The 20,157-nt window shown below is 39.9% G+C and overlaps 1 protein-coding gene across 1 annotated transcript in view; it reads right to left on the reverse strand.

The window, feature by feature from the left end:
- The window catches only part of NBAS (NBAS subunit of NRZ tethering complex), a 312,486-nt gene that overhangs the window by 19,417 nt on the left and 272,912 nt on the right, over positions 1–20,157 (reverse strand). Inside the window, exon 49 of the mRNA XM_065928602.1 lies at positions 3,583–3,722. Coding sequence (XP_065784674.1) covers positions 3,583–3,722 — 140 coding nt within the window. The remainder of the gene's footprint in view (positions 1–3,582; positions 3,723–20,157) is intronic.

Genomic DNA, 20,157 nt, shown 5'->3' on the forward strand with positions numbered 1-20,157 from the left:
CAAGAAACAACTGAAGGGTACATTCATTCTGGGGTACTGATTTTACTTACAACATTGTACAATAATTTTACTATTTATCAAGAGTTTTTTGCCTCATTAAAGCACAGCTGTAGCTTCTAAACAATGAGCACCCAAGGATAGTCCCTCCCTTGAAAGAATTTCATTGCTTGTGCCTGAGAAAAACATCAAGTGCAACAACAAGGGGACGCCACAAAACTAGCCTCTGGCAAAGCCTTTGTGTCTCAGTTCAAACTAACAACCTGTGAGGACAAAGGATGCTGCTTATTTCAAGATACAAACAAAGCCCGGGAGAGTGTCTGGTTGATAGAGGAGGAGTCTTCAGACACTCCGGACTCGCCCTCTGCTTTCCTCTTTCAAGTCTGGACCCAGCTCCCCAGGGGTTTTCCCTAACAGGCCGCCTCCCTGCAGCAAAAATGCTGGCTCGTCAACACAACGCATCCAGTGGTTTTGACAACTATCAGAATGGAATTTCCACCAGCCAGCTGTGACACTCTGGAGGAACACGATGGATATTCCTGAATGCAAATCTCTTATGCGTCCCTAGTATGGATACAAGGGCCTACAAGGGACTGAAACTAAAAATCCAAAGTTGGGACTGGTAAATCAGCAGTCATGTGGATCAAGCACAGTCTTCAGTTGTGAACTTGACTGTGTTGACTGGCGACATTCAGCCACTGCCATGCAATCCTTCTCTCTTGCTCCACTCCCCCGTTTTGGTTGCTTTGAAAGTGCTATAGCCTAGAGTCATATGTTGGGTTGTCTGGGGGGGAAAAGTACTCAAAAGTACTTTAAAACACCTGTTTCAAGTATTCCATCATATATTCTTACTGTATGATGAGCCAGGAAAGCAGCAGAAATGGACTTGATTTGATTTATCACTTGGTTATCTCTAGGTAGAGACAAAGGTGGTACAAGGATTAAGTGGATCGCTAATGCTTGGTTACAATACTCATGATTGGTTCTAATGCTAATGATTTCACAAAGGAGCTGTGCAAAACACAGGATAGCAATTTTCACACAGGACTACCAAAGTAAGACTGTATCTTTGAAAATGAACCTACTTTTGTTTACAAATGCATTCATTAAATGTTTTAAATGCAGTAAATGTTTTAAGAGAAGTTGAGCTTGCTTCTTGCGTGTGAGTAACTTGAGATGATCAGTGTTCCAAAAGTAACAGAAACTGCAGAAACACAGTTAATTAATCTACCAGAAGTATCATATTTTGAATTTGAAAAATTCTCTCTAGACTAAGAGATTCATTTTGAGTGTATGAAGAAATCTGTAATTCAACCCTAATGATTTTCTGAAAAAGTGAAGCTGTACTGACAGTCTAAACCAGTGGGGCCCACATCTGTTTCCCATTATCATCTCCTAGGAGCTGGTGAGAAGTCGATGCCCAGGTATTGTGAGTTGGACTCAGTGAGTCAAGCATGGGACTGTTTTTAACAAGCACCCTTAAGTCTGGAGGCTGCTCAGCCCAGATAATTAGGGACCAAATGGAAATGCTGTTTCAAGGGACTGTCACAAGAGAAACTAAAGTTTCTTTGACATGGGAATTGGTACTGCAGACTTTCAAAAAGCAAAGGGAAGAACCTACTCTCAAAATCGGCATGTCAGCCTGCCATCGAGGCCACAGAAGATGGAGATCTAAGAGCTGCTGCCTGCCCTTATGAAAACACTTGGTTAAAAATGCAAACCACAACACCCCTCTCCTCCGTTTGCTTCATAAATTCCTAATGGTCTCATCTGAGGGGGAGAGGCCTGCCTAGATGTTCCTTAGCAGTCCTAAACTGCTCACAGAATGATCTATTTTCAGGAAAGCAACCTTCTGCAATGTCTGAAGTGCGGAGATGTGTGCTGGCCTGTGTGTACAGGGCGCCCACTGGCGCGGGAGGAACGTGAAGACGAGGCCTGCCCCAGGCATTCGGATCAGACGGGGAACTCTCGATTTCTGCCAGCAAGAGCAGCGGTTCACGACAGGCAGCATGTGTGCTCAGGGGAGATCTGGCTGCGTCTTCCACAGGAACCCACGGCTGGCAGTGCAAGGACTGTGTGACTAACTCCATGCGGCTCCAATCTCTATATGACACGGAGGAGACAGCATGGGCTGAAGGTTCCAGCAGCTGCTGGAACTCAGCCTCCTCCACCTCGGGGCCAGGTGATGCCCGACATTATTTAACTTCTGAGCTTCCGCTTTCTCATTGTAAAATTAGATAACATCACCTTCCTGCACTAGCTTTGTTGTGTGAAGTGATAATGCGTGTCAACTGCATATAACACTGTGTGCTTTCAAAAAACGGGAATTAGCGATTTATTCCCCATGGATTCTCAAGTTAGCATGGTAAGCCGTGTTAAAAGAACATCAAAACGTTTTTTGGTAAAAATGTCTGTGTGTGTGTTAGTCACTCAGTCATGTCCGACTCTTTGCAACCCCATGGACCGTAGCCTGCCAGGCTTCTCTGTCCATGGGATTCTCCAGGCAAGAATACTGGAGTGGGTTGCCATTCCCTTCTCCAGGGGATCTTGTCAACCCAGGGATCGAACTGGGGTCTCCCACACTGCAGGCAGATTCTTTACTGCCTGAGCCACCAGGGAAGCTTTGCTGATATCCTTAACCAGACATTACTATCAAGCATTGTCTCTATTTCTAAATGAAATATTTTTGTTTAGGGCTAAGGAGAAATGGAAAGAAACTGTGATATTTCAAGAAAAATAATCCTAATTTCATCTAAAGGTTAATACCAATTTTATATCCTTCTTTCATTGGCTTTCCTGCAGGTACTGATTTTTTAAACCTAGAATCTAGACAAAAGAAGTCTATCTTTAATAAATTTGAATCAGTTGCGGTGAGGTAGATGAACCTAGAAGTTTCTTATACAGAGTGAAGTAAGTCATGAAGAGAAAAACAAATATCATATATTAATACGTATATATGGAATCTAGAAAAATGTGGACACAGCGGGGGAAGGTGAGGGCGGGATGAATTGAGAAAGTAACACTGACATACATTGGAGAAGGCGATGGCACCCTACTCCAGTACTCTTGCCTGGAAAATCCCGTGGACGGAGGAGCCTGGTGGGCTACAGCCCATGGGGTTGCAAAGAGTCGGACACGACTGAGCGACCTCACTTTCACTTTTCACTTTCATGCATTGGAGAAGGCAATGGCAACCCACTCCAGTGTTCTTGCCTGGAGAATCCCAGGGACGGGGGAGCCTGGTGGGCTGCCGTCTATGGGGTCACACAGAGTCGGACACGACTGAAGCGACTTAGCAGCAGCAGCAGCATGTGTAAAATTGTTATGTGGGAAGTTGCTAAATAGCAAGGAGCCCAGCCTGATTCTCTGTGATAACCCAGAAGGGTGTGATGGGGGAAGGGGATGGAGGCTCAGGTGGGAAGGGATATACATACATATATACATATATGTATGTATATATATTTATGAATGATTCAAACTGTTGTACAGTAGAAACCAACATAAAACTGCAAAGTAACTTTCCACTAATTGAAAAACAAATAAAAATTAAAAAAAAAAGAAGTCTACCTGTATGTTAATACTCACGTGTACTCCCGTTTCATAGGTGGCCAAGCCTGCAGGAGCAAAACCAGGTGCTGGAATTCCACCTCCTGGTGACTGGCCTCCAGGAGCTCCGTGAAGAGATCACAGCGCTTCTCTTCATCCTCCACATCAGCTACATCCACCTGGAAAGGGAACACAGACCTGAAACCCATAGCAAAGGCTCCTGGTTTGTTTTCCAGAAAAACTCAAATTGCGTTATTTGATTAAATGCTCTTTTAGAAATTTTTCTAAACTGTCAAGGGAAGATTCAACACCACCACCTAACTTTACTCCCCCAAAACCTTCAAAAGCTCTAGGTTTTACCCAATTTCAAACATTTATGCTAAAAGTTGCTTAGAATGAAGTCACAGGAAGGTTTTCCGCATTCTTTACCAAAACAAATTCAAAAAAGCAGGTTTTCATAGAACTGACTTATTAGCATTCAATGTATGTCATTTAAAAATACAGTTCAGTTTCATGTGAGATTATAGCAGTTCATCATACTCAACATCAGCCAATAAATTATCCTGCCATTGATTCATACTGTCTAGAATATTTCTGTAATTGAAAATTCAAGATTTTATTAAAGTACATTTGGGACTTTCCAGGTGGTTCAGTTGTAAAGACTCCGTCTGGCAATGTGGGAAGCACAGGAGACAGGGCTTCAGTCCCTGGGTTGGGAAGATCCCCTGCAGGAGAGCATGGCAATCTACTCCAGTATTCTTGCCTAAAAAATTCCATGGACAGAGAAGCCTCGTGACATGACTGAGCAACTGAGCACACACACAGCATATATGACAAGGAATGTTTTTTCTATAAATCAAAGTATTGATAAAATATCTTTTATTCACAGCTCCATTTCTAAAGAAGTCTGTCAATTAAAAACTAATTTTTCCTCCTATTGAATAACCTAATACTTCTTTTACATTAAGGCAGTCCTCATATCTCCAACACCTCTGTGAAGAAAATACTTGCTACTTTAAGCTAGAAAATAGTTTTAAATATAAAGAAAGCCAAAAGCTAGTTCTCCTGTTTCCTAGCCTCTCTTAACACACAGCCTCTGTATTTAGGTATTTAAGACTCAAGATGATACCTTGCAAGAATAATGAGAATGGATGTTACCTATATATTTGCTAAACTGTCTGTACTAATGTATGTTCCCAAAACATTTGATTTGATGGTCATTCCAGCTCTGATCCTGAGCAGCTACCTGAAAAAGTTATACTATGAATTCTAAATTTTCACAAAAGTTGACACATACCATGTAATTACTGCTAATTACTATGGACAGTCTTGACACAGTAACCAGTCAGATCCTTCAAAACCCAACTTAAAGCCCCATGTCATTCTTGCATAGAATAACAACTAATAACCCCAAAACTTCCTCTAGTTTCTGAAATAATTTTACAATACAGTCAGTCAGTTGATCCTTATAACAGTCTTACATGGAGAACAGCAGAGGTATTACTAAGCTCGATTTTCAGATGAAGAAGCAGGCTTGTCTGTCCTGGTAACATGGCTAGAGAGTGGCAAAGCCGATATATAATTATGCTCAGATCAGGATTTTCTGAAACTGGAGGACTCGGTAAGCTAGAGAAACTTTGGATTATTTAAATTAGTGGTCTAATTGGGAATTTGGCAACATTTTCTTGCCCATTTATAAAGAATGTTTGAAAGAAAAAATCCTCTCAAAGCATCCGTTTGTCATCACTTGACCTCACCACCTGCAACTCTTCCTCAGCCTTGGGGCCTCGTGGGTGCTCTGTGTATTCATTGTGCCTGCTTCCACCTCGGGAACTTTGATCTCCTTCCACTGCCTGGCACATTCTTGCTTCAACACCTGCATGGCTCATTTCTTTTCTTCAAATCTCTCAAATGTCACCTTATCAGGGAATACACTGCATAACTGTCCCTGCTAAACTAGCGTTCCCCCACCCCATTTCCCCCCCTTGCTTTAGATTCCTTCTTAGCACTTACAAGTTTGTGACATATAATGTACTTCTTTGAGAAAACAGAAACATTTGTTTGCTGGCTTATCCCCACTAAAAATAATGCCTGATAGAGAGAAAATGAACAGTAGTGATTAAGTGAAAGGCAAAAGGGGAAAAGGAAAGATATCCCATTTGAATGCAGAGTTCCAAAGAATAACAAGGGGAGATAAGAAAGCCTTCCTCAGCGATCAATGCAAAGAAATCAAGGAAAATAATAGAAAGGGAAAGGCTACAGATCTCTTCAAGAAAATCAGAGATACCAAAGGAACATTTCATGCAAAGATGGCACAATAAAGGACAGAAATGGTATGAACCTAACAGAAGCAGAAGATACTAAGAAAAGGTGGCAAGAATTTACAGAAGAACAATACAAAAAAGATCTCAATGACCCAGATAACCGTATGGTATGATCACTCACCTAGAGCGAGTGTGAAGTCAAGTGGGCCTTAGCATCACTACGAATAAAGCTAGTGGAGGTGATGGAACTCCAGCTGAGCTATATGATGCTTTAAAAGTGTTGCACTCAATATGCCAGCAAATTTGGAAAACTCAGCAACGGCCACAGGACTGAAAAAGGTCAGTTTTCATTACAATCCCAAAGAAAGGCAGTGGAGATGTTCAAACTACCACACAATTGCACTCATGTCACATGCTAGCAAAGTAATGCTCAAAATTCTCCAAATGAGGCTTCAATAGTATGTGAACGAAGAACTTGCCGACATTCAAGCTGGATTTAGAAAAGGCAGAGGAAGAAGAGATCAAATTGCCAACATCTGTTGGATCATAGAGAAAGCAAAAGAATTCCAGAAAAACATCTACTTCTGCTTCACTGACTAGGCTAAGGCCTTTGATTGTGTGGATCACAACAAACTGTGGAAAATTCTTCAAGAGATAGGAATACCAGACCTTACCTGCCTCCTGAGGAACCTATATGCAGATCAAGTAGCAACAGTTAGAACCAGACATAGAACAATGGGCTGGATCAAAATTGGGAAAGGAGTACATCAAGCTTGTATATTGTCACCCTGCTTATTTAACTTATATGTAGAGTACATCATGCAAAATGCCAGGCTGGATGAAGCACAAGCTGGAATCAAGATTGCCAGGAGAAATATCAATAACCTCAGATATGCAGATGACACCACCCTTATGGCAGAAAGCAAAGAGGAACTAAAGAGCCTCTTGATGAAAATGAAAGAGTAGAGTAAAAAGTTGGCTTAAAGCTCAACAACATTCAAAAAATTAAGATCATGGTCTCTGGTCCCATCACTTCATGGCCAATAGATGGGGAAACAATGGAAACATGGAATGGAATTTTGATGAAAACGTGAGTTGCACTAAGTTTGTCTTGCAGGATGGGCGAGTCGAGGGGTAATGGGGAAATGGACACATTTTCAATAGGTTTCCAATATTTTTCTACATTTGCTTCTTTTTGTCCCCCTTCTCTACAAGGATGGTGTTTAAAAAAATTAATGCACTCTTGGGCTCCAAAATTACTGTAGATGGTGACTGCAGCCATGCTTGCTCCTCCAAGAAAAGCTCTGACCAACCTAGACAGCATGTTAAAAACCAGAGACATTACTTTGCCAACACAGGTGCATCTAGTCAAAGCCAAGGTTTTTCCAGTAGTCATGTATGGATGTGAGAGTTTGACCATAAAGGAGGCTGAGAGATGAAGAACTGATGCTTTTGAACTGTGGTGTTGGATAAGACTCTGAGAATCCCTTAGACTGCAAGGAGATCAAACCAGACAATCCTAAAGGAAATCAACACTGGCTATTCACTGGAAGGACTGATGCTGAATCCCCAATACTTTGGCCACTTGATGTGAAGAGCTGACTCATCAGAAAAGACCCTGATGCTGGGAATGATTGAAAGCAGGAGGAGAAGGGGTCGACAGAGGATGAGATGGTTGGATGGTATCACTGACTTGATGGACATAAGTTTGAGCAAGCTCAGGGAGATCGTGATGGACAGGGAAGCTGGCATGCTGCAGTCAATGGGGCTGTAAAGAGTCTGACATGACTGAGTGACCAAATGAAGAACAACAACTGATTAAGTGAATGAATGAATGAGCAGACATACAAATAAATGACTATAAAATATTGCAACATAGAATGATATTAAATATGCATGAAGTTATCATAGATTTTTGGCTCTTATTTTTTTTTTTTTTTTTGACTGGAGATAGACAAAAGGTGTGGTTTTTGTTTTTTTTTAATAAAAAGATCCCACCAAAAGGAAATCACTAAAAAGTACCAGATGTGGCATGTTTATTGACATTATGTTTCAACCAATGATGCCTTGTGGTTAGCTGCATGATTTCTGTAAGGTCCCTTGTTTTGTCTCATTTTCCAAGTCTGAAAAATAGGGTCCAAAAATCCCCATTGTCTCAGAAGCTCTAAGTAGATGCCTGGAGGTCTACAGCAGGGAAAAGGGTCGGTAAATGCTGCCTTCTTCCTTCTGATTTATTATCTGGGTTTATTTGTAGAAAAACTTTTGTGCTTAAAAAATATTTTAAAACAATTGAATGATAAATCTCCCGACAGTGTCAATATTCCAGTTTCTAAAATTAAGTGCAGTATAATTAATAACAAGACGGTTCTCCTTTACACAAAATGTATACTCATACCAAGTAAATGAAGAGATTAGGAAAAAATGATTCATGTTTTCAATATCATTTAGGTTGATTTCTTTTTAGAAATTGTAGTAGTTTATAAATATCTAGAGCATGAACTGTATCATAAAGGAAGGAAAGAGGAAAGAAACTATAAATTAGACCTTTCTATGTTTGCTTTTATACTAGTGTGCAAATATTAGTTTCCATTTTTAAAAATGTGTGTGGTAGTAGGTTTCTTTATATAATGCCTTCCTCACATGTACACAGACATTTTAAGGGTAAAATAATTTCAATTATTAGTAACTTGTTTCTCGGAGCATTGAAACCCATGTCTAAAATATAAATGTGAAAAATACAGCAACTTAACAAATCATCCATTTTGTGTACGCACACTTGCACACTCCTTGATTATCATAAAGGATGCCAAATTGTTATTATTCAGCTCTTAAGAAAGCAGTTTTAAACTCGATCACTGTAGCTACAAAAGCTTTACCTTATATGAGAATAATATGGGACTAAAACTGGACTGGAACACATGTTTTCTTAAGATATGATAAGTAACATACTTTGTTGGATAGTCATTGTTTAGTTGATAAGTCGTGTCTGAATCTTAGCAACCCCATGGACCGCAGCACACCAGGCTTCCTTGTCTTTCACCATCTTCTGGTGTTTGCTCAAACTCACGTCCATTGATGCCCTCCAACCATCACATCCCTGTCACCCTCTTCTCCTGCCCTCAACCTTTCCTAGGATCAGGGTCTTTTCTAATGAGTTGGCTCTTTGCATCAGGTGGCCAAAGTATTGGAGCTTCAGCATTAGTCCTTCCAATGAATATTCAGTTTATTTCCTTTAGAATTGACTGGTTTTATCTCTGTGCAGTCCAAGGGACTCTCAAGAGCCTTCTTCAGCACCACAGTTCAAAAGCATCAATTCTCTGGTGCTCAGCCTTCTTTATGGTCCAACTCTCACATCCATACATGACTACTGGAAAAATCATAGCTGTTGGCAAATTGATGTCTTTGATATTTAATATGCTGTCTAGGTTTGTCATAGCTTTCCATCCAAGGAGCAAGCATCTTTTAATTTCATGGCTGCAGTCACCATCCACAGTAATTTTGGAGCCCAAGAAAATAAAATCTGTGACTGTTTTCCCTTTTTCCCTTTGATTAGCCATGAGGTGATGTGACCAGATTTCATGATCTTACACAAACTGTGGAAAATTCTTAGAGATGGGAATACCAGACCACCTGACCTGCCTCCTGAGAAATCTGTAAGCAGGTCAAGAAGCAACAGTTAGAACTGGACATGGAAAAACAGACTGGTTCCAAATCGGGAAACATCAAGGCTGTTTACTGTCACCCTGCTTATTTAACTTACATGCAGAGTACATCATAAGAAATGCTGCACTGGATGAAGCACAAGCTGGAATCAAGAATGCTGGGAGAAATATCAATAGCCTTTGATATGCAGATGACACCACCCTTATGGCAGAAAGTAAAGAAGAACTAAAGAGCCCCTTGATGAAAGTGAAAGAGGAGAGTGAAAAAGCTGACTTAAAACTCAACATTCTGCTATCCAAAAGTCTACAAGCAATAAATGCTGGAGAGGGTGTGGAGAAAAGGGAACCCTCTTACACTGTTGGTGGGAATGCAAACTAGTACAGCCACTATGGAAAACAGTGTGGAGATTTCTTAAAAAACTGGAAATAGAACTGCCATATGATCCAGCAATACCACTTCTGGGCATACACACCGAGGAAACCAGATCTGAAAGAGACACGTGCACCCCAATGTTCATCGCAGCACTGTTTATAATAGCCAAGACATGGAAGCAGCCTAGATGCCCATCAGCAGATGAATGGATAAGGAAGCTGTGGTACATATACACCATGGAATATTACTCAGCTGTTAAAAAGAATTCATTTGAATCAGTTCTAATGAGATGGATGAAACTGGAGCCCATTATACAGAGTGAAGTCAGCCAGAAAGATAAAGAACATTACAGCATACTAACACATATATATGGAATTTAGAAAGATGGTAATGATAACCCTATATGCAAAACAGAAAAAGAGACACAGAAGTACAGAACAGACTTTTGAACTCCGTGGGAGAAGGTGAGGGTGGGATGTTTCAAAAGAACAGCATGTATATTATCTATGGTGAAACAGATCACTAGCCCAGGTGAGATGCATGAGACGAGTGCTCGGGCCTGGTGCACTGGGAGGACCCAGAGGAGTTGGGTGGAGAGGGAGGTGGGAGGGGGGATCGGGATGGGGAATACGTGTAACTCTATGGCTGATTCATGTCAATGTATGACAAAACCCACTGAAATGTTGTGAAGTAATTAGCCTCCAACTAATAAAAAAAAAAAAAAAAAAACTCAACATTCAGAAAACTAAGATCATGGCATCTGGTCCCATCACTTCATGGCCAATAGATGGGGAAACAGTAGAAACAGTGTCAGACTTTATCTTTTTGGGCTCCAAAATTACTGCAGATGGTGACTGTAGCCATGAAATTAAAAGATGCTTGCTCCTTCGAAGAAAAGCTCTGACCAACCTAGACAGCATATTAAAAAGCAGATACATTACTTTGCCAACAAAGGTCCGTCTAGTCAAAGTTATGGTAGTCATGTATGGATGGGAAATTTATAAAGAAAGCTGAGCGCCAAAGAATTGATGCTTTTGAACTGGGGTGTTGGAGAAGACTCTTGAGAGTCCCTTGGACTGCAAGGAGATCCAACCAGACAATCCTAAAGGAAATCAGTCCTGAATATTCATTGGAAGGACTGATGCTGAAGCTTAAACTCCAATACTTTGTCCACCTGATGCAAAGAACTGACTCACTGAAAAAGACACTGATGCTAGGAAAGACTGAGGGCGGGAGGAGAAAGGGATGATAGAGGGTGAGATGGTTGGATGGCATCACCAACTCAATGGACATGAGTTTGAGTAAACTTCGGCAGTTGGTGATAGACAGGGAAGCCTGACACGCTGCAGTCCACTGGGTCGCAAAGAGTTGGACACAATGAGTAACTGAACTGAAGTGACCGTATGCCCATGATCTTCATTTTTTGAATGCTGAATTTATGCCAGCTTTTTCACTCTCCTTTTTCACCCTCATCAGAAGGCTCTTTAGTTCCTCTTCACTTTCGGCCATTAGAGTGGTATCATCTGCATGTCTCAGGTTGTTGCTATTTCTTCCAGCAATCTTGATTCCAGCTTGTGATTCAACCAGCCCGACATACTTTGATATACATGTTAATCTAGGATTTGTGTCCACATATTAAACTACCTAAATTTATCAAAACTTACCAAAATAATATGTTTATCTTGTTCATAATGCCTTATCAGGCTTTAAAAATAAATTCTGATAACTAAAATGCAAAATAAATTTTTGTATAAAGAAATACAGAAGAGAAATGTGCAAGAAACTTCCAGCCTGGACAAAATGGCTTTGACCCATTTTTCCCTAACCCTCTCTGCTAAGCATAACTAATAACCATGAAAATACTGAAAGAGACACCAAAAGAGAACTCATAAAGATGATAAAAAGAATGCAAACTAGTTTGGAACCCCAGGACTGGAGGAACGACCCCAACAGAAGGAAGCCACTGAGACCCAGTGTTTCCTGAGTCCTGACCTAGAAGTGGAAGACATCCCGGGGAAGGTTATTTCTCATTAGAATTCCAGAAGAAAGGGAGAAAGTAGAGCTGAAAGAGTATTTTAAGAAATATGTAGAAATCAGGAGGGGAAGTACTGCACCAAGACAACAAAAGTTAAAGCAAACACATCTCAGAGGCTTGCAGTGGCTGTGAGAGCACATAATTTATATCATATCATGGGGATTAAAACTCCCTAAAAGCGAGGCCCCCGGCTGAGAATGAACGTGCACCTATGAAACAGTCAGATTTTCTCTTTTCTGGGAAGTACTGCAGTCTGTACTGAAATATATATTCCTAGTATCTAAATATATTTCATAAAAGTTCAGAGAACTGACTTCAGTGACCAAACAGCTGCAATATGATACGACTATAGAACCTATTAATAGCGAGGAAAAACTGTAGGTGGCTATCAAATGCTCCATAAGAACTTTGTAACAGACTTCATAACATACTATATAAGGAGATTCTAAAACAAATAATAAAGGGAAATTCAACTAAATGACCAGCTTTTATTTTTTTTTTTTTATTTTTTTAATGACCAGCTTTTAAAACAGTGCTGGCAAAGTCAAAGTAACACAGAAAAATGTTTATTTTGGAGGCATTCCTGGACCTTTCTGATATCCTCTTCCATAAAATGGAGATACGTATGTCTATGATGGTTGTGAACACTAAATAAAAGGATATAGATAAGGTAGCCAGCAAGAGGCTAGCACACGGTAGGCACACAATAGACAGTAGGCATTATTCATATTATCACCTACATAATAAGCTGGATATAAAAAAGCAGAAATGGGTGCTATGATTTCTTCTAATATGAATTACACCTACAGATTAGGCAGGACAGAAAAAGTATGTGAAGAAATACGGCTATTTTAGGATAATGGAATCTTGGATTAACTTTTAGCTCTTTTTAAAACTTTGCTTATTTGTGCAATAGTTAATGTATCTGGAATGACTCTTAAATATGCTTTGCATAGAACAGTAAAAATAAAATTGAAAGAATTGTTATTTTTTTCTACACTTAGTTTCATTCTTTTTTCTCCAGTGGAAATGAAAGTGACATATATTTCTTTTAATACTTTTGTCCCTTCCCCTGTGGGCAGGGGGTGAAAATGTCCACAATTTCACAGGCATCGTAGAATTGGTGACAACTTCATACTGACACCACTAACCAAACATCACAGGATTTTAAAGGGTAAAATTCAAGTGTGACTCAAACATAAAAATACCTCTTTCCCTTTTGTCTCTGAAAGTGATGTTTCTCTCTTCATTGAATTGGGTGACTTCGGCCCTTGTGGTAAGTCATTTGTCAAGTAGCTGTAGCTTCCTTATCAGACATGGAGTCATTGTCCTTGAAAAAGTGGACTGAACCACTTATTCTCAGATGTGAACAGCTTTAACTTTCTCTGTGGCTGCTTGAAGATGGACATGACTATCTTAAGCTGAGACACCTCTCCTGAAATCTGCACCCTCCTGTAGGCAACGGTAGCAGCTTAATCTTCAGATATTTGTGAATACGAAATAGGTACTAATGCTTATGAAAGTACTTTATCAACAGAAAAAATTAGCAACATGCAGGGGATTATTATTGATAGTAGGCTTATTCATCACTGTATACTATCTTCCATGTGAGTTTATGAGCTACTAGACTGGTTCTAAAAGGCTCATATGATGACATCCAAGGCCGTGTGCAAGTCCTCTTGGGAACACAGTAAAGTCAGACCGAACCGGGTGTGTATGCACAGCTTCAAAACACAAAACAAATAAACAAAAAAAAAAAATCCCTACTTCAACAGATATGTAGAAATATGAAAAGGTGACAAAAATGACTTCTAGAAGACTAGATTCCTGTCTGTTACACCTACTACTTTTAAGTTTATTCCATTTTTTAAAAAATCAACATTGAAGTATAGTTGACTTACAATGCTATGTTAGTTTCAAGTGTACAGGAAAGTGATTCAGTTACATATGTACCTGTATCTATTCTTCTTCAGAGTCTTTTCCCACATAGGTTATTACAGAATACTGAGCAGAGTTCCCTGTGCTATACAATAGGTCCTTGTTCGTTACCTACTTTATATACAGTAGTGTGTATATGTTAATCCCAAATTAGGAGTTTGGGATTAACAACTACTCCTTTTGTAAGATTCCGGGTGGCCAACACTACCTGTTGTGTCCATTGGATCAAATGTGCTTCTCTGCGGAAGGGAAGTCAAATATCCAGAAGACCAAAAGGTCACAGGCTGTTGAACGAGCTGTTGAATTTAGTCATAAACTGTCAGACTACCCCCCACTAATCTAAGCAGTGCTTAGACCAGTGTCTAGTACACAGTAAGTACTCAACGAAGAAAGAAAGAAAGTGAAGTCGCTCAGTCATGTCTGACTCTTTGTGATCCCATGGACTCCTAGGCTTACCAGGCTCATCCATCCATGGGATTTTCCAGGCAAGAATACTGGAGTGGGTTGCCATTTCCTTCTCTAGAAGATCTTCCTGACCCAGGGACTGAACCCAGGTCTCGTGCATTGTAGGCAGAGGCTTTACCCTATGAGCCACCAGGGAAGTCCAAGTACTCGATAAACAGTATCATTACCATTAATTACAGTGAAAGTGAAAGTGATAGTCGCTCAGTCATGTCCAAGTCCATGTGACCTCATGGACTATAGCCTGCCAGGCTCCTCTATCCACGGAATTCTTCAGGCAAGAATACTGCAGTGGGCCGCTGTTCCCTTCACCAGGGGATCTTCCCAACCCAGGGATCCAACCCAGGTCTTGTCTCCTGCACTGTGGGCAGATTCTTTACTGTCTCAGCCACCAGGGAAGCCCATTAATTACTGTAATTGATAATTATTATTAGATAAAAGAATATAAACCACATTAATCATGAATATGCCTATTTCTGAGTATTTATGTTTTATTAATAGAAAATATAAAATTGTGGAAATAAGACTAAAGTTGAAATACTGAAAGTAGGACAGCTATCTTCTAGTCAATTTTCTCATTTCTATGGCAGAGAACTATAGAATAGATGCAGCGATAGAGAGAATTTCATAACTACTATATCTTGCACTGTTTGTAACAAAGGCAAAATTTGTTGCTGAGGGTTCAAATAACATTCCCAAGCCCACATGGAGGGAAGAGTATCTACTACAGGAAGGGTGTCCTGATCAGCAATAAACAAGTGAGACACTGATTTATTTCCTACCTTTGCCTCTGCTGATGGGCACACACATTTAGCCTCTGCTTCTCTCCGAAGGTGTATTAGGAAAATGAGTGTCTTTTTGTGAACTGCTCAAGAATAAAGGGTCCTCAATTGCCATTAAAAAGTCCCTCCTAGGGTGTGGCAAACACATCCTTAGGATGGGGAGGGAACCCAATGACAGAATTAAGTTCCCAAGGGTTTTCCAGATGCTTGGAGTTGTATGTGGGGCGCACAAACACATAAATATACAGAAAAAGCTGGTGACTGCACTCATGAGCCATGTTCTCCAGCCTACTTATTTTACTGTATCTCTAAAGCTAGAAATGACACAATAAAGCGTTCCATGATCCCTCTCCATAAGTGAGTGCTGCTGTAACTTCAATACATAATACACATTTTCAGGTGGCTAAATATATTTAATGACAGCATCTTTCAAATGAGACATATGAAAGGGGAAATACTTCTGTTTTAAAATAAGAAGAAAAGAAAAAAATAATAAGAAAGAAAGATTTTGCCTTAAAAACTTTTCCTCTAGGACAAATAATCACTCCATATGAGCCTCTAGAAGTACACGCTTACTTTAAAGAACTGCTATAAAAGCAAAAATTTTAAGGACAGACTTTGCCTTTTTAGTTAAAGTTGATATAGTAGTAATAGACTAATTCATGGAGCCAGATATGCTTTCGCTATAAAATATCACTCAAACTCAGATGGAATACTGGCCCTGTCACTTAATACCTCTGTGATCAGGTGAAAATATGCCACCAAGCCTTGGTGCTTTCATTTGCAAAAATAAGGTAATAGTACCTAACCTATCAGGATACTTTGAGAATAATATAATATATAACATAATACAGGGCAATATACAGAGAGACACACACAACTGAACAGGTATCTAACACTGAGTTAACACAGAGCTCTTATGGTGGAGACGGTATTGGCAGTTCATAATAATGAATACCTAACACATAATAACGAGTAATAATACATCATTCTGCTATGTTTTAGCAAAGATACTGTAAAGACTCCTTAACTACTCTGTGCTTATTTGCTCATGTGTTGAATGGAATTATAATAAAACCTCCATCAAAGGGTTCTTAAGAGGTTTCAGTGATAAAATACACATACAAAACCTAATGGTCAATTCACAGACGTCCCTATAAAACATGAAAACTGACAGTACATAAGCATCTTCTCAACTTAAGTAAAAATAGACTTCTACTAGAACACTCAGAGCTTTTATTTTGAATCTCTTTTTTTATTACACTAGAAACTATTTAGAGAGTTACGCATAGAAGAAGAAAATGGTGGCCACTGAGTTATATGGGTTCCCAGACAGTCTATATGTAGAATGGCCATATATCCTCCAAAACAAAAAGAACAAGAGTAAAACTACATAAAACTTGTATATTCAGTATAATTACAGGTCGGGAATGTCTAAACTTCAAATCATCATAAGTGAAAAAGAAAAAAACACTAAATTCCAAAGAATGACCTCTCACATTTCATGTAAATGTTTCACATATTCAAAAAGTATAGCCATATTTGAAATAAATAAGAACGGGGAAAACCATACAAACAGAAATAAAATTAATCTATCAGTACTATAAGTGAATAAGCTAATCACACTGGAGGTGGTGTGTGTGTATGTGTGAAAAAGAGAAAGAGAGAGAGAGAGATGTAATCTTGAAAAAAGATTCTTAAGTACTTTTAACTGTAAGGCTAAAGACAAAAAGAGCTCTACACAAATACTCTCTCTAGTAAGTTGGCTGGAATTTCCATAGCTACTTTATCTGTTCCTGGGATTAAACAAATAAATGCACTATGGATTAGGAGAGTCAAGTTTCTCACTGACAGAGAAAGTAGTTTATAAATAAGGAAAAAGAGAAGATTAGAATAAACTGGATTGGCACTGGGAGTATCAACACAAATTCATGGTCTTAAAAATGAATACAAACATATATAAAAATAGACACAGACTTACATGTGCTCTGTCCCCTTAGAGCATCTAAAAGCTATAATACCACCAAATCAATGACTATGCCTAGTACTTAAGTCTTGGCTTCTAAATACCATTCTTTATTAAAAATAAAAAAAAAGTCAATGATTGAATCTGGATGTGAGTAGGCAAAATGTAAGAGGGTTTCGAACATTTGTGTTCAAAAAGTGATGGGATGGGCACAAGTTAAAACGATCCAGGGGAAAACTTGAAAGGCTCCCCGTGGCTAAATCTGAGATAACTGGAGCAAAAATGAAAACAGTGGTAGTAACAGATTACAACCATAGAACAAAATGAGAATCCTTGAGCTTGTAGTGATATAAATAAATAAATGAGTAAATAATACAAGGGGAGAACAAATGACAAAAAAATACTATTTGAATACCACAGTGATCATTAACTCAGGCAATAATCAGCAATGTGTGCTAAAATTAACTGGTGAAAATGTGATGAGAAAGTGTTTACACAATCTCAAAGTACCTCACCACAAGACATTTATTAATCCCAAAAGGAAAAAGATAATTTCACAGAGAAGAAACATGGCTGACACCACCTCAATCAAGTGATGCAAATGAACACTACTGATAAAAGAACACATAAGTGCCGTGTATCCCCTAAGATAATGTACTGGGAAGGATCCAAGGTCATTTCTGTGGTATTCTCACCAAAAATGCACTACTTGAATGCCTGAACAAAACTCAGACAAACTCAAATCTAGTGACCTTTCACAAAATAATTGTCCAGTGTTTTTAAAAATGTCAAGGTCATAAAAGGGGGAAAAAAAGAATGAGATACTGTTTTAGATTACAGGACCCTAAGGAGACATGGCATTAAGTACAATGTGTGACCTGCATGGAATGTGGACCAGAAAAACACAACTGTGGGACGGCTGACAAAATCTGAATGATGTGTAAATTAGACAAGGTACTGCATCAGTGTTAGCTGTGGTCATCTGAGATGGTAATATTTGGTGAAGCTGCATGAAAAGTATATAAAACTTTTTGTAAAATTTACATAATTTTTCAAGTCAATGAAAAGTCAAACAAAATAACAGAAGTTATGTCCGGCGATCTCATATCCCTACCACCCTCCAATATTCAAACACTTGTATTTTCCTGCCTTTGACCTCCACTTTTCCTTCTAACCCACTGGGAGGATGAAGAGACAACAACGGCGAAACCCATTAGGAGCACAACCACTCGGGCCATCATGCCTTTAAGCAAAGGACACTTGGCTGTAAACTGTCCCACTACAAATTAGGCCAACTGGAACCTGAGCTGACCCCAGGAGAAGGCTGCCCTGAGATGGAATCAAAGCCATCCCAGCCAGTCGTGATTACTAAACTCTGGTCTACTTCCCAGGAGGAGGTTGCTGGTGAGCTCAGACCCCCATGAGGCTATAAGGACAGTCTGCCTGTGTGGCAGGATAAACAGGCTGCCCTGTCTCACCCCCATCCCAGAAAAGAAAGTGCTGTTGAGAACTAAAACATACTACTGACATAGCCCTGAACTTGGGGTCTTTCTCCATGAGTTATCCATAATTTTCTTTCTCCATAATCCACAGGATTTCTGCTGTTTCCCAGCTAATCACAGAGCATCACCTCCTCCCTGGTAACTTCAGCAGAAATTGGAGGGGCACTGGGCTCGTGTCTCACCTCTATACCCAAGCAGTCACTGAGTACGCACCTCCTGCCTCCAGACCATACACCCAGCTGTGCTGAGTTCAGGTCAAGAATCCTCTCCTTAGAGCAGTCTTCCTGCCCTCAGACAGGACAGTGACCTGCCCGCCCAAGCCCCACGCACTGTGCAGACTTTTATCACAGCATCCATGCACTTAGGGTATTAGCTTTGTTTACAAACCTGTACCGGATTGGAGCCCTCACACCTACAGGGTCTATCTACCTGGACTGGAGTAGGAGCTTTGCATGAATGATTCATTTAACTCTCACAGCATTTATCTATTATTCCCATTTAACATATGGGGAAACTGAGGTTGTAAGAGGGTCGGTAACTGTTCCAAGGCCACAGAGCTACAGAGTGATGAAGCTGGGACTGGAAAGCAGGTCTACACGGTGAAGAGCCTAAATGCTTTTCATGCTACTTGCTTTGTCTATCTCCAGAGCGTAGCACAGTGAATGGTGCATAATCTATGTTTGGAGACTCTCCGAAGAATATTTCACATGATGTTTGGTTCAAACAAATAATTAGCAGTCATGGCATCTTTCAGAATTTTAGCTAGCCGCAGTTAACATACACAATGCGGTGTGCACTGAGAAAGTGAAAAATGCTAAAAAGATGAAGCGTTCTCTGAACAAACTCCTGATTCTTCACACCTACTCACGTTCTATCCACGTAGAGTGATGGTGGGAAGAGAGAGGGACAGCACAGTAACAACAAAACACAACGCAAATGTTACTGCCCAGTGTATCCCCCTGGCAGATAGGAACAAGAGTAGTACACAGGCTTCTGGATCACAGGGACCTGTTGCTCACAAGCTGGGTAGGTCATGTGACCACATCTTCTAAGTCACGTGATTTTATCTAAACTAGAGCAAATGGTAACTACTTTGCAAGGTCGTTTTAAAACTGAAATGCAGTGACATGTACTTTAGGAGACATTCCACAGTCCCTTCTTCTTCTCCAAGGATGCCAGTGACCAGAGGGTGAAATTAAGAGGAAAAACCCATTATTTGTAAGGAGGGACCTTTTCAAGGTCTCCAAACATCTGCAGAACCCAGTAATACTGATGCTTGCTCAACTTTAGTCATTTTAGGGAAAAGGGCACATCGACCTCTCACTCATGTCTGGACAAAGATGCTTAGGATTTGTTTGCTTCCACATGAGAAGCAACTGGCTGATCAGAAACCACTGTCAGCAAAATATAGCAAATTGATACAAAATAGTTTAATAAATCTAAAAGCACCAGGCCACTCTGCAAGGAAACACTTCCATTATTCCAAGCAGATCATTTTATTTGCATATAAGGGTGCCAGCAGCATGGTCTAATCATCATTCATGGCAAGAACACTGGTCTGAATGTCAGGAGTCCCGGCCTTGCCACTTTAAAGGTGACCTTGGACACGGCTTTTAAGATTTAATATTCA

Source organism: Muntiacus reevesi, chromosome 3, assembly GCF_963930625.1.
Source record: "Muntiacus reevesi chromosome 3, mMunRee1.1, whole genome shotgun sequence".
Lineage (NCBI taxonomy): Eukaryota > Metazoa > Chordata > Mammalia > Artiodactyla > Cervidae > Muntiacus > Muntiacus reevesi.